This window comes from Tauraco erythrolophus, chromosome 10 (genome assembly GCF_009769465.1).
Source record: "Tauraco erythrolophus isolate bTauEry1 chromosome 10, bTauEry1.pri, whole genome shotgun sequence".
Taxonomy (NCBI): domain Eukaryota; kingdom Metazoa; phylum Chordata; class Aves; order Musophagiformes; family Musophagidae; genus Tauraco; species Tauraco erythrolophus.
The window spans coordinates 5,596,980-5,609,625 of NC_141474.1; the positions used below are offsets into that span (position 1 = coordinate 5,596,980).

A 12,646-nucleotide genomic window follows, 5' to 3' on the forward strand; every position below is an offset into this window, starting at 1 on the left:
TCTTTCATTTTTGCTTTAGAAAACACTGTTCAATGTTCTGCTTTTACATCTTAAACGAATGGGAGTATTTAATCTAGTGCTGGTACAGAAGGAGGTGTTCATAATATATGTCACAAATATTCATCTGCCTCTGGATGAAACTGGAACATTTACTGTGTGCTAGTACAGCATTAAATTTTTTTTTATTTTGAAATATACGTACAGACAAGAGAGAAGTGAAGACTGAACAGCATTTTCCTCACTCAGCCTTTTTTTTTTTTCTTGAGTGCACGGAACACATACACACCTGCTCTGTTTACAACCCTGCAAAACAAGTTCATGTCACTAAAGCAAGGATATGTATTCTGGAGCATTATGGAATTATGGATTAACATACTGCTACCGGGTTTATTACAGACGTCAGTGCGGTCTGCCTCAATCCTGCCTTTTCAGAATGTGGAAATCCTTTAGAATTTGTAAGACAGCCCCCGTTTGTTTAGGAACTTGTTTCCAAACCAGTCCTGAACTGATCGCTGCCCGGGTAAGCCCCTGCGCGGCGGGCACGGACCGCGCCTGCCCGCTGCCTGGCGAGGGGCACACGAGGCACGCGTGGGTGCGTAACGGCCCCACACACGCACGTTGCGGCGGGCAGCAACGGCACAGCCCGGGCACTCTTCCCCCGGACCACCGGGGCTCCTTCCGACCGCTGCGGGAGCGAGCGGGACGCGGCCGGCGGGCAGAGCGGCCCCGCTGCCGGCGCGGAGCCTCCCCCGTACCGGCGCTCAGCCCGCCCGCCCGCCCGCGCTGCAACGGAGGCGGCACGACCCGGGCCCTGGCGGAGGGTCCCCCGCGCCCCGGCGGGGCCGCCCGCTCCTCGACCCCGCAGGTAGCGGGAGAGAAACCGCCCGCCGCGCCGGGCCCGGCCCTGCCCAGGGCGGCCGCAGCGCCCGCCTGAACGCGGCCGCCGCCCGCCCCAGGGGCTCGCCGGGCCCGGCCTCCCGTCACGGGCCGCCCCCGCGGGGCCCCGCCGGGCTGAGGGAGCGGCTGGGCGCGCCGGGCGCTCCCGCATTTTTTTCACTGGGGGGCAGCCTCGGCGCAGCCGGGCCGCGGGACGGCCGCTCCCTCAGCCTTCTCCCGGCGGGGCGGGCGGGACGGGACGCGGCGGCGGGTCCGGCGGCGGCGGGGCCGCTCCCTCGGCGGGGCGGCGGGCGGGGGGGGGTACGGGGCGGGGGGGGGGGTCGCGGTCGCGCGGGGCAGCGGCGCGCGGGCCATGGCGGGCCTGCCGCTGTACCACGTGACGCGGCGGCGCCCCCTCCGCGCGCAGGCGGCGGCCGAGGGCGGTGACGCGGCGGAAGCGGCGGGCGCTGAGACCTCCCCGCGGCGGGGCCGGCGGGAAGTGAGGTTCGCGGAGCCGCCCCCGCCGCGGGAAGGCGGCAGCTTCAGTCCAGCGCGGCGCGGAGAGGAAGAGGAGGAGGAGAAGGAGAAGGAGGCGGCGGCGGGCGGCCGGGGCAGGGGGCGACGGAGGCGGCGTCGTGGGGCGGCGGCGGGCAGGATGGTGGGGGGGAGCGACGGGCAGGTTCTGCCGGACGCCACCGAGCTGAAGCGCAGGCGGAAGAGCCCCCGGTTGGCGGCGGCGCAGGCGGACGAGGCCGATGGCGAGGCGGAGGCCGCGGCCGAGCCCGAGCCAGGGCCCGGGTGGGCGCTGGAGGGTGAGCGGCGCGGGCGGGCGCGCTGCGCCCCGCGGTGGATCTCGCGGTTCAGGGCGCGGTGGGGCGGCGCGAAGTGGGGCGGGAGGGCGGGCACGCCCGCTCCTTCCCTGCGGCTACCCTGCTTGTGGGGCAGGGAGGTGGGGGCGGCCCGGGGGCATGGGGGTGCCCTCCCGGACAGCCCCGCTGGAAGCACTGGCGTGGCCCGTAGGGTTTGGAAGGGGTGTTTGGTGCTCCTGGAAGGCTGTCAGGCTGGAGAGGGGTGGGCTTGAGGCGAGTTGGCCGTGCTGTACCCTCCATCTCTTTCTCGTTTCAGAAGACGAGCGTCACTTTGGCAGTCCGGACTCCTTGACTCGACCCCCCATAAAAGCGTGTAGATCAGCAGGTGGGTTTCGACTTGGAGAGGTTACTGTGCGGGTCACTTTGCCTTACAAAGGTGCTGACATGCACAAGACCTGAGGAAATGGCGTTTATTGGGGTTTAGCTCCTTTGCAGGTTTCACCATGGCTGTGGCGTACGGGTGAGGACATCCCACTGTGGTTTTGACTCCATACATAAGGATTGGTGTGTGTAGGCCATCCCGAAGCCCTTAGGTGACTGTTTCACCTAGTGCAGCACTTAGAACAGCGTTTTATTGGGGCGTTAAACCGGGAAATAACTGATTTTACTAACACTGCTTGGTTTTTGAAAGGCTGAATTGAAATGAAGTATCTTGAGATGCAAAAATAGATTGCTGTAAGACTCTGCTCATACAGTGAGCAGCACTGCTTACGAGGAAGTGCCTGGTTGGGGCTTGCCCATCCTTTCTCTGAAGCACCAAGCATACTTTGGTACTTGCTCTTGGACGCTTGTGTTCGCTCTGTGTGGCACCTTCTTGTTTCTGTAGTGGGCGAAAACTCTTCCTCAAAACTTTAGAGAGAAGCTAACTTTGTGTAATAGTCACGTGGCTTTGGCCTGTCATTCCATTAGAAAACTGCAAGCAAATTGTCTGTTCCTTCCCTTTTAGTCTGTTGGTCTGTTTTGAGTTGGACTGTGTACGTTGTTAGTGTGTGGCAGTTCTCAGATGGATGAGTTGGGGTGGCCTGAGACTGTTCTCCTTTCCTGTCTGTGCTCTTGCCACAGGGCTGTCACCCAGCTCTGGTTACAGCTGCAGGGCATGGCCCCAGTTATGTGGCATGGCCCTTAAAAAGGGCTGCTGATATTTTGCTTGAGAAGCAGAATTTCCAGGAGGAATGGAAAAATCTTATCTGGAAGGAGAAAGAGAGATTATGAGTATTTCCTTGGGAAAATACAAAGGTTTATCTGTGAAAAAAGCTGTGGGAAGCCGTTACTCCCAAACGATGGCTAACAGAGTACTAATATGCTTAGTATTTTAAATGGGACTGGGCTGCTTTAGGAGGTACAGCTGAGGGGATTTTGTTATTTATTTTTTTTTTAAGCAGACATCTCTCAAAATGAGGTGGGGGAAAGAGATGTCCTCCCCCCACCTCCCTGAGCTCTTAACAGCGGTACTTGATTAGAGTCACAACAGGCATAAAAGTATGATGTTAATAGACTCTAATGCTTTATGTAGGAGCAAAGGAGTGATTTTTTCCCACCTATAGCTGTACAGCATTGGGAGTTTTTCGGCAGAGTTTAGGGCAGGCCCGGGGGAACGCAGGGTCTGTGAGACAGCGGGACGAGCAGGGTGGACTTTTATAAGGATGTAATTGCATGTTCCCCTGAGAGCAGAATGGAAGCAAAACCACAACTTGAGAAACTGGTTTCTGGCTTCTGCTTAGAGGTTTCAAATATAGATTAAGAAACTTGCTTCTGGAGCTAAAAAGTTTTAAGAGCCTGCAAACCCAGGCATCTTCTAGACCAACGAGCTAAAGAGACATGCTAGTAATCTCTGTTGAAGTTGCCCGAAAATGTGCAAGTAGAGTGTGCGACTATGAGTTAAAGGCAGGTACTAGGTGGTTTTGGCACTTGAGTTTGTGCTGCCTGTAGTTGCTGTGGAACATTGCAGCAAGCATGTCGCAGGCTTATCTCCATGTTGAAAAAGATTGAACCCGCAGCGGGAGAGATATGTACCAGATTTAAAAGAGCAACTTCCACTGTGTTAAAATAGTGGCTTTATGTTTTGGGTTATAAACCTGTAGTTCATGAACTTGCAGATTGCTAATCCCTTTGATAAACCGGTGTGTGAAACGGGGATAGTAAGAAGGTGACTCCTGGCAGGTGACAGTGCAGTAGGTGGCTGGCTAGCAGATTTAGATTTAAGGTGAATTGGTAAATCCTCGCTAGCTGCCTGGGAGGCAGGAATGATCCTTTGGGTAGGAGGCTTAAGGCCTTGTAAGGAAAGAACAGGCATCTCTGGACTGGAATTTATATTTCTCAAAGTTAAACTTCCTAAAGGGGGAGTTTACTCTTCTTTCAGGGGCTGCTGTGTCTGCTGTCTGCTTGCACGTGTGTGCTTCTCCCTTCCTGTCTGTTGGCAGTACCCGCTGCTACAGAAGGTGCTGATTCATGAGCTGTCTTTGTTTGAGAAATGAAGTTGTATATGTTTAAATCTTTCCTTTTTACAACAACTTCTAAGAATGCTTTGAGAGAGACGTAGAGTAGCGATTGATGCAAAGAAGGGGAGAGGAATTAGAAAGTATGGACTCCAAGAGTAGCCCTCATTAGATTTGTAGATCTTTCTGGTCTTGTGATTAGCAGCCACTGGTACTAGTGAGATTTTCCTTGCAAAGCCTTAGTACATGGTGAAGTGTTATGCCTATGTTGTTGAAGATGAAGTAATTTCCATTCTTAGCTTGGTGGGAAATCAGTAATTTAACAGCTTTTTAAGATGGTTTTGAAAATATAGCATCCCATTCAGTACGTGCAAATACTTTACTGTTGTTGTACCTGTGGCTTAATACCTTATTTCAAAATTTAGTTTTCTCCCTTGTTTGTGTTTTTGTGTTTTTTTCTCCTTTGTATGTTTCACATACACTGGCATGGTAAAGCTACCAGAACATACTAGGAAAAGGCTGTTTTCTTCTCTAGAAGTAAAATTAATAAACACTAGGTGGCAAGCTGTGCGTTGCCCTGCAGGTATGGTAGAAGAGCTATAGAAACACATGAAACGCTGGGAGAATCTAGTACTGTTAAAAGAATAGAAGGGCCTAGTGTGAATGAATGTTAGAGAAAAAGTTTTACCAATTGCATTCTTCCCTTTGCTGCTTCCTCTGCTTATGCCCTCAGCTTGATCACTGCGCCATGGTCTCTGTTTCACAGCTGTACTACAGCTTTTTTTTTCCGTACCTGAACTCCCCCACAGCAATGTGGTTGCACTTTACCCTTTCAAACTTCTCCTGGTGTTCTGCTTTTGCCTGGCTTTCCAGCCCTGACCTTTAGTCTGTGACTCCTGTCATCTTCGAGGGCTTTATTCTTTCTAGTTAGTAACATTAACTAAGTTGGGTTTCAGCATCTGAACGGCTGTGTGTTTTGGCAAACAATCCAAAGGTGTTGGTTTAGATTCTTCCCAGCGCCCTGAGGGGATTAAGTTAGGAGCAGAGGTGCCCTAGATTGCTTTTATGGTTAATGAGAAAGACCCAACTAAAGGATGGCTTGGACTACGTAAAAAGGAGACTTACGTTCCATATTTGCTTCTCTCCCTTTTCCCCTCTGCCTAATGCTATGGAAGACAGCACAATTATTAAGTTGTGTGCCCAAAGCTGTGGGAAAAATTCTCTTGACTCCCATGCTTGTGTATTTACTAGTTTACACTGAATCCCTTTAGTGTAAGATGTTTCTTGGCTCTGAGCAGTTGGTGTCTTGATGTCTGTTTTTTCTCCCAAGTGTTTTTAAGCCAAGAACTCCTAAAAATAATAATAATAAAATATAAAAAAGTATGTGTGGTGGTGTAGACAGCTATATTTGATGTCAACTCAAATTTACCATAAGCTTTTCAAGTCTTAGTTGCTTTTGGTAACATTTTAAGAAAGTAACTTGAGAGATCACAACTTGAAAGTCACCAATTTAGATCATGTATGTTCTGAAACTGCATCTTGGTCCTTCAGTTTTGTGATGTTACAAGCACAAATGATACTGCACTTACACCAATCCTCTGGTTTTTTGTTTTTCTTTTTTGCCTCCTGACAGGCAGTTCTTCAATTTACTTTCTTCAAGAGAATCCAATAAAGGAAAAAGCAAAGGCTTATGACGGTAACAAACCCGAGAAACCAGCAGAGCATCAACCAAACATCTATACACTGTTAAAAGGTAAAAACACTAGTTTTATCAGTACCTTTTCTGTGATGTTACAAGCGATTGCGTAAACGTGCTAAAATGACATTCTTTCGGTTCTGTTACAAAAGGGGGAGTTGTTGAGTTGAAATCTGAACAGATGAAGGTTAAAAAACATCCAGGGTGTGCTCCTGCCCATGAGTCCAATTAAAACTGATTGTAGTACGACAGTCACCCGCTCGGGTGCAAAACCTTAAAGCTCAAGAAAACAGTTTTAAACTTTGGTAAATACATAGCTGTCTGCTTTGTGAAAAGCAAAACGATGGGTAATATCATACCTGCTTCAAAAACTGTTGTAAGAGTGGATCTTGCCTCAGGCAACGCAAACCAAAACTGTTCTTTCTCTAAAGAGATGAGTGCTTTTTGACTTTAGCAGGGGGAAGCCAACTATACCAAGTGATTTCGAAGTGAGGGAGCACTTTTTCTGTTCACTGCTCAGATTTTTCTCTGTGTGTTACAGAAGCAATAGGGAAATACAGTGAGGAAGAAAACAGGATACTTTTTAGCCCAGCAGAAGGTAGTTAGGTTCTACAGGTGGTTTGGGTGCATCCGAATAGATACACTCTATAAGGGAGGTTTTTAGGAGAGCTGGTAACTAGTCAGAGTGAGGTAGTGCCGGGTGTTCCTTCGCTCACTCATAGTCCTAATGATACAGTGTTTATAGGAAAGCACTGGAAGCAACTGAGTGCAGACTAAGGAAATACAGACAGGAACCAGGTAGCTGAGATGTGCACACATCTGTGTCAGCCTGCTGTTTGCCAGGAGCACACGCGGGCATTTTGCTCCGGCGGCTAAGAACATGCCTGTGTTTGCGGCAGTGCCCCCGGTCTGACAGCAGTGTCGTTAAAGCGGTAGCTGTACACTGTTTATTTTTGGTTTTCCCTCCTGCCGAATAGTTTTGGTTTCAGAAGTGACGAACCTCCTGCTGAATAGTTTTGGTTTCAGAAGTGACGCATCTGCCAAATAGTTTTGCTTTCAGAAGTGACAAATCTGGTACCCTCCATTAGCAATCAGCTAACGCTGCTAATCTCCCATCCTGTGCATTTTATCATTAGTGTGGCATGACTTTTTTTAAAAAGAAAATATAAGAAGGATCATTTTGTGTCAGATTGGGAAAAGCAGGGTGAAGGGCCAAATTAAGCCCTTTTGTTAGGTAAAAGTAGCTTCCTCAATCTACAGAGAGGTCCAAGAGGCTGTCATGTGGTGCAGGCTTGATTTGGCAGCACAGCATATACTCCTTCCCTAATAACCTTTGAAGATTTCGTAGAAGGAGCTAAAAGCATGTCTGGCTTGTCTGTCTTATTCTGACCTCTGATGTGATAACCAAGTTCTTCCATTTGTGCTTTGGTTTCAGAAAGAAAGGCTGACTTCCTTGAGAAAAATCAAGAGCACTCCTCAACTACAGCACAGAGTAAGCTGAAAAATATACCTAGTCTTTCCCTGTAGTTAAGTGAAAAGTACAGAATTCTTTTCCTTTCCTCTGCGTATGGTTTATCTTGTGCCCTGGAACACTCTGGGAAGGTGGAAAGGGACCCAGGAGGCAGATCCAAATGGAAGCTGGAGATGGCAGCACATTCCAGAGCCTTTCTATGAGGTTATTTGACTTGCTGACCACAGAAAATGATCCACTTTTTTGTTTGTGTTTTTTGGCTGGGTTAGAAAATGGAGTTGACTTATGGGACAGTCAGTAAGTGCAGAGCACATAGTGTTGTGGGGGTGAGCTGAGGAAGGGAACAAAACCTTCACCTTTTGGTAGCGGTGAAGGTTGGATCAGACTGTACACATCACCTTGCCTCTAGCCTTTCCCTCGATAATGGTGGCCTGCTATGATTGAATCTCGTCTTACACTCCTGGAGAGGAGCAGCATTTTTCTTTGCTAGCAAACTCCAGTCTGGTCATCTAATGACCAATTCCTTGTGTTTCAGATTTTTATCTTTAGTTGTTTTTGTAGATTTGTTGTTTTGTGTTTGTTTTTTTTTTTCATCTTGGAAGTGTACTTGAAGGAAGAGGGGAAAAAAATCTGTTCTGAATTCTTAATAGCCTTGTGTTCTTAAGGTCTTGGCACTCATTTCTGTCTTGCGCAGGTATAGATAAGCAAGTCTTGTAAATCAGAATTCAATCTGGAGAACCTGAGGGGGTTGTTTGGGGTTTTTTTGAAAACCACAGTGCCTTCTGGAAGAGAAGCTCATCTTGTGGTAGCTGCACTTCTGTGAAATGCCTCTGAAAAACGAATCGATGCAGGGAGTTCTCGCTAGTCTGGTATTTTTGTTTTCCTGTGCCAGAGGTAATAGGTGCTGCAGGAGTGACCGGTTGCGTGTTGACTGAAGAACTTTGGAAACTCACTTGAAACTCTGAAAGCTCTAAGGTGTCTGCAGAAGTTACGCCTTTTGAGTTAGGCAAGACAAATAATTTGCCTGGCCTTTGTGTAAATTGTGTTGTAAATAAGGCAAGATTCTTAGGTAGGGTAGGATCTGATTTTAGACTGTTAATTAAAATATTTTTTCATTTAGGGTAGGAGTCACAGCTGCCTCCTAAATATGAAACCTCACCTCTGCGAACAGGGCTACATTGTAAAATATTACAGAATTGTGATTTTGATCTGTTAACTACTAAAAGACTTAAATAATCTTAAACCAGTTACAAGCTCCACGACTGTGCCCTGTCAGGGCAGGGGGTTGAAATTACAGAATAGAGTAGCTCATTAAGCCGGTTAAGCTCCGGCTTAAACCAGGGCTGCTTTTAGCACCTTCTGCAATTACATTCATACAGAAACAAGGTTATAAAATTTATTTTAGGGTTCTTGAAATAACTACTGCAGGGCGTGTTTGTTCAGTTTATTCTCAATAGTGCTATTGACACTCTCCTGATTTGACTACGTATTATTAAAGAGCCTTCAGCTTTGAAGCAGTTGCTGTAGTTCACGAGGAGCCAGAAATTCTTGTGTCTTTTTAATTAACTGACTAAATGCAGAAAACATGCTGGCCAATAATTGCACTGTACATATTCATACTGGTCTCCTGGGAAAATTGTTCATAACACTCTTTTATGGATAATGTCTCTTGCGCTTTGCTGTCTGAACCCGATTTAAATAAATAGACCAAAAGTATATTTTGAAGTTGAAAGCTTGCATTTTGCTTTAAAAGCACAGTTCATCCCAAGAAACTGACTGCTGCCGAAGCAGGCCTCCGACCCGGGCTAAATGGAGAGAGGATAGGAGACTCTTCCTTTAACATACCGCTTTGCTTTAGCTACTTCTGTCTCACATGATGTTTTTTTTCCAATGTGGGTGTTAATTCAGCTTCCATTTTTCTGTCCCTTGAATTCTTGAGCAAAATCAGGTAACTTAATTGAGACGTGGGGTCCTTGTGCAGAGAATAACAGGTTGTTAAATCTCTGCCATTTTGTCATCTTCTACTTGAAATGTCTCCATTTTTTTGGGGGGGAGGATGTGATTTGTGATGGGCTGAGGACTTGTGCTTTTTATGCCAGACTCTCACCATGGCTTAAGAACTGACTTTTGGCAAAAAGTGTAGATGGAGAGTTGGTCTGTCCGTTGAATGGGACTTCTCAGGCTAGTAAGAGCAGTGAACGTGTAGTTTTCCTTGTTCAGGACTATCCTTGCCTCAGCTCAGGAAGGCGAATGAGGCAGGAAAGAACAGAAAGCCCCAAATTTGATACAGCCCTACGTGGGACGAGGTCACAGCCTCACCTTTGCTGCTCCACTCCTTAGCAGGACTGCGTTCACTTCAGCCAGGTGTTACGCAAGGGTCTTTGTTAACCTTCCCGTAGGCTTCAGAGGGTTTTGTGTGTAAAGGCATAACTAACAGCAGTTTTTCCATGAGAATAACGTGGTTTGGTGATTTCGACTCCCTGCTGAATTCCCCGCTGGAAGATTGGTTGTGATTGTTGCCTTGGTATTTTCTTCATGTTCCTTTCTTACTCTTTTAACAGGCAGAAGTAAGTTTCGAGGTCAGCCCAGTATAGGGAAGCAGTCACAGCCTTTGGCCAAAGGTAAGACTTCTGCTTTCACTTCTATTTCACGCGTGTGTTACATTTAACCATTTTCATGCCTGTCCAAGTATTAGATTTCCTGGTGGATGATGTTAAACTGAGGGTCTGTGCCAGAACAGATGCCTTGCTTGCTAAGGTGCATGTTCTCAGCACGAAGGAAGGAAGGGTGTCATATAATAGGTAGCATTTCCACATGAGTTTAAGGTCTTCCATCTGTAGTGTTTACAAGATTTACTGCAAGATTAAATCTGAGGCAGGCCTGGGGGTGTTCTTTTTTAACAGCTGTTGTGTTGCTGTCCTGGTAAAAGTTAGGACATAAAAAAGTAGCATAAGGTATACAGTTCTTCCCTGTTTCCAGGGAGGCTGGTATATTTTTGTCACTAAATTTACTGGGAACAGAATCAAACCTTATGCTTGTGGTAGGTCAAACAAGTATTAATTTAACTGTTGAAATGTAAAACTAAACCAAAATATCTGATATTCTGTATGTTTCCTGTGCACCGATTGCTGTGTATACACTTTGTGAAGCTGACTGATCCAAAGATCACAAATGTTTTCTGATAGTGTTGATCACCAGTGTCTGAGATGCAAATACTGCTGCAGAAACTATTTTTATCCTTACAGGGATAGGGAGGAGAAATAACAACACAGAAACCATTCTGGTGATGCCAGGTTTTGTTTGTATAGGCTTTTTCTGCAGAGCTTAAATGTAGGAAAAAGCTTGACCTTTTTCAGAACCATTTTAAGCTTTTAGTTTGATTAAATAGAGTGGAGTATTGATAAGTATTCAGAAGAACGTCCAATTTCTCAGTCAATCTGGAAATGTGTAAAAACATCCTTTTTTTAATGCTGTCACTTCAGTGAGTTGCTAAAGAAGTTCAAAGTTGTGGGTTTTTTTATAACTAGAATATCTCCTTTGTGCTCTTCAACTACGTACCAGTAGCTTGAGAGTGGGATGAGTTCATTGAATTCTGTTTCCTCTTATTTTCCCCTCACTGGTTGACTTCTGAATCCTTTTAAAACATTTTCTTCTTGTTTGCTCCTCCTTTCTACAGATGATGGTGAATCGCAGAGTGGATTTCACAAGAGCTGGGCTTTGTTACTGCTTCTGTTAATTAGCATCCCATTGCTTTATGTCCTGTGGAGTGGAATACCAAGTCTTCTGAATGCAACTTTGTCAAGTAGAGACACTCAAATTCTGCAAGCGTTTCGGGCCCGGATGAAGAAACTAAAAAATACTTACCAAAGTCAGGACCCCAATCTGTGGAAAAGAACCCACGTGTTCCTTGAAAAACACCTTAATGCTTCCCATCTGCATTTGGAGCCGGCCATCTTACTGTTCACAGCTGGCCAAGAAGCTGAGAAAGCACTGCGGTGCCTAAGTAACGAGATTGCCGACGCTGTCGCCTTCTCCCAGAATGCTACTACGATCCAAATTAATGGGGCAGACAAAGCCATATTGGATAGTGACATTGTCAAGCTGGAGGTAGATAATGAGCTCAGCTCTGGGTTCAGAGAAGGCAAGAAGGTGGCAGTGGTGCATCGATTTGAGTTACTGCCTGCAGGCTCCACCTTAATCTTTTACAAGTACTGCGACCATGAAAATGCAGCATTTAAGGATGTGGCTCTTCTGCTGACAGTTCTCCTGGATGAGCAGTCGCTGAGAAGGAGCATCAGCTTCCAAGAAGTTGAGGAGAAAGTCCGGGATTTCCTCTGGACGAAGTTTACCAGTTCAGATGTTCCTAGTTCTTACAATAGCATGGACACAGATAAGCTGAGTGGACTGTGGAGCCGTATATCCCATCTTGTGTTGCCTGTTTGGCCTGAAAAGGGCCTCCCTGTGGAGGGATGCACATAAAAGTTATCGGAGAGGACTCAGGAAAGGAGGAAGACAGAAAAATATATGTTGCAGTGGCTGAACAGGGAAGAACTTACTGCAGCTGCTGAGCTTGGGCAGCCTACAGTCTTTTCTGTGCAAAGAAATTTGACCAACTGGCAAGGTTGTTCCTGCTAAAGTAACTAGGACTTCTCTAGATCAACTGCAGAACGTAAGCAAGGAACTTGCTGGTTGTTGGTAAGTTGTGTTCAGTGACTTAGGCTGGGTGTCCTGGCGCTGGAAGTAAGTGTCTGCTAGTGCAGAACCACTCATCTGCTTCTGAAGCTATTGGCTTTGCTATAAGGATCCTTTTCTGGAGGTGCATAAAGCTGGGATCGCGTTTGACAAGGTAATAGGATGCAAAAACATCACCTTCATCTGCCAGAATTGCTTACTTTTCTTTTAATGTAAGAAAAAACAAACTGAAAATGATGATAAAGTGATGTAAGTCTAAGCACAAGCTTTTTCTTGATCCATCTGATCACAACATAGATGCTAGCTGCCTCTGAATTCTAGAAATGGCAAAACTGCTTGAAAAATTTGTGACTTGTAGAGAACCTTTCAGCAATCATTTCTTCCTTCAATGAGCCTGCCCCAAACAGTTCTGCAGAGTGAGAAAAGCTGAGGTACGAAGGATTGTTTGACGTTAGTAGTACTGACGTCAGCTAAATAACCCCTCGGCACCTCTTTGCCTCAATGCTTCCAGGAATTCTCTGTTCTTTGTCAAAGTTCTGCAAGTCTTAAAATCTGGGGGAGGATGATAAAATGTCAGCCGTGTGTGTGTACTAAAGACCTGTTGCAT

At 46.7% G+C, this 12,646-nt stretch overlaps 1 protein-coding gene across 4 annotated transcripts; it reads left to right on the forward strand.

Annotated features, from left to right (window-relative positions):
• Positions 1–1,249: 1,249 nt before the first annotated feature.
• LOC104378657 (torsin-1A-interacting protein 1) lies at positions 1,250–12,125 on the forward strand. 4 transcript variants are annotated; one of them, XM_086617656.1, is made up of 7 exons: positions 1,250–1,428; positions 1,504–1,688; positions 2,002–2,070; positions 5,814–5,933; positions 7,312–7,368; positions 9,909–9,968; positions 11,024–12,125. In XM_086617656.1, exons 1-7 carry the CDS (start codon positions 1,250–1,252, stop codon positions 11,824–11,826), a joined length of 1,473 nt encoding a protein of 490 aa, XP_086473782.1. In that variant the 3' UTR covers positions 11,827–12,125. The 4 variants fall into 4 exon arrangements, with proteins under 4 accessions (XP_086473782.1, XP_086473781.1, XP_086473780.1 ...); XM_086617657.1 differs by lacking the exon at positions 1,250–1,428 and adding an exon at positions 8,664–8,666 and having other exon boundaries at positions 1,532–1,688; XM_086617655.1 differs by having other exon boundaries at positions 1,250–1,694; positions 2,017–2,070.
• The last annotated feature ends 521 nt before the right edge of the window (positions 12,126–12,646 follow it).

Coding starts and splice junctions, on each gene's coding strand:
- LOC104378657 (XM_086617654.1), top strand. CDS start 1,250: ATGGCGGGCCTGCCGCTGTACCACGTGACGCGGCGGCGCCCCCTCCGC. Junction 1,689..2,001: donor GCCCGGGTGGGCGCTGGAGG/GTGAGCGGCGCG, acceptor TTCTCGTTTCAG/AAGACGAGCGTCACTTTGGC. Junction 2,075..5,817: donor GCGTGTAGATCAGCAGGTGG/GTTTCGACTTGG, acceptor CCTGACAGGCAG/TTCTTCAATTTACTTTCTTC.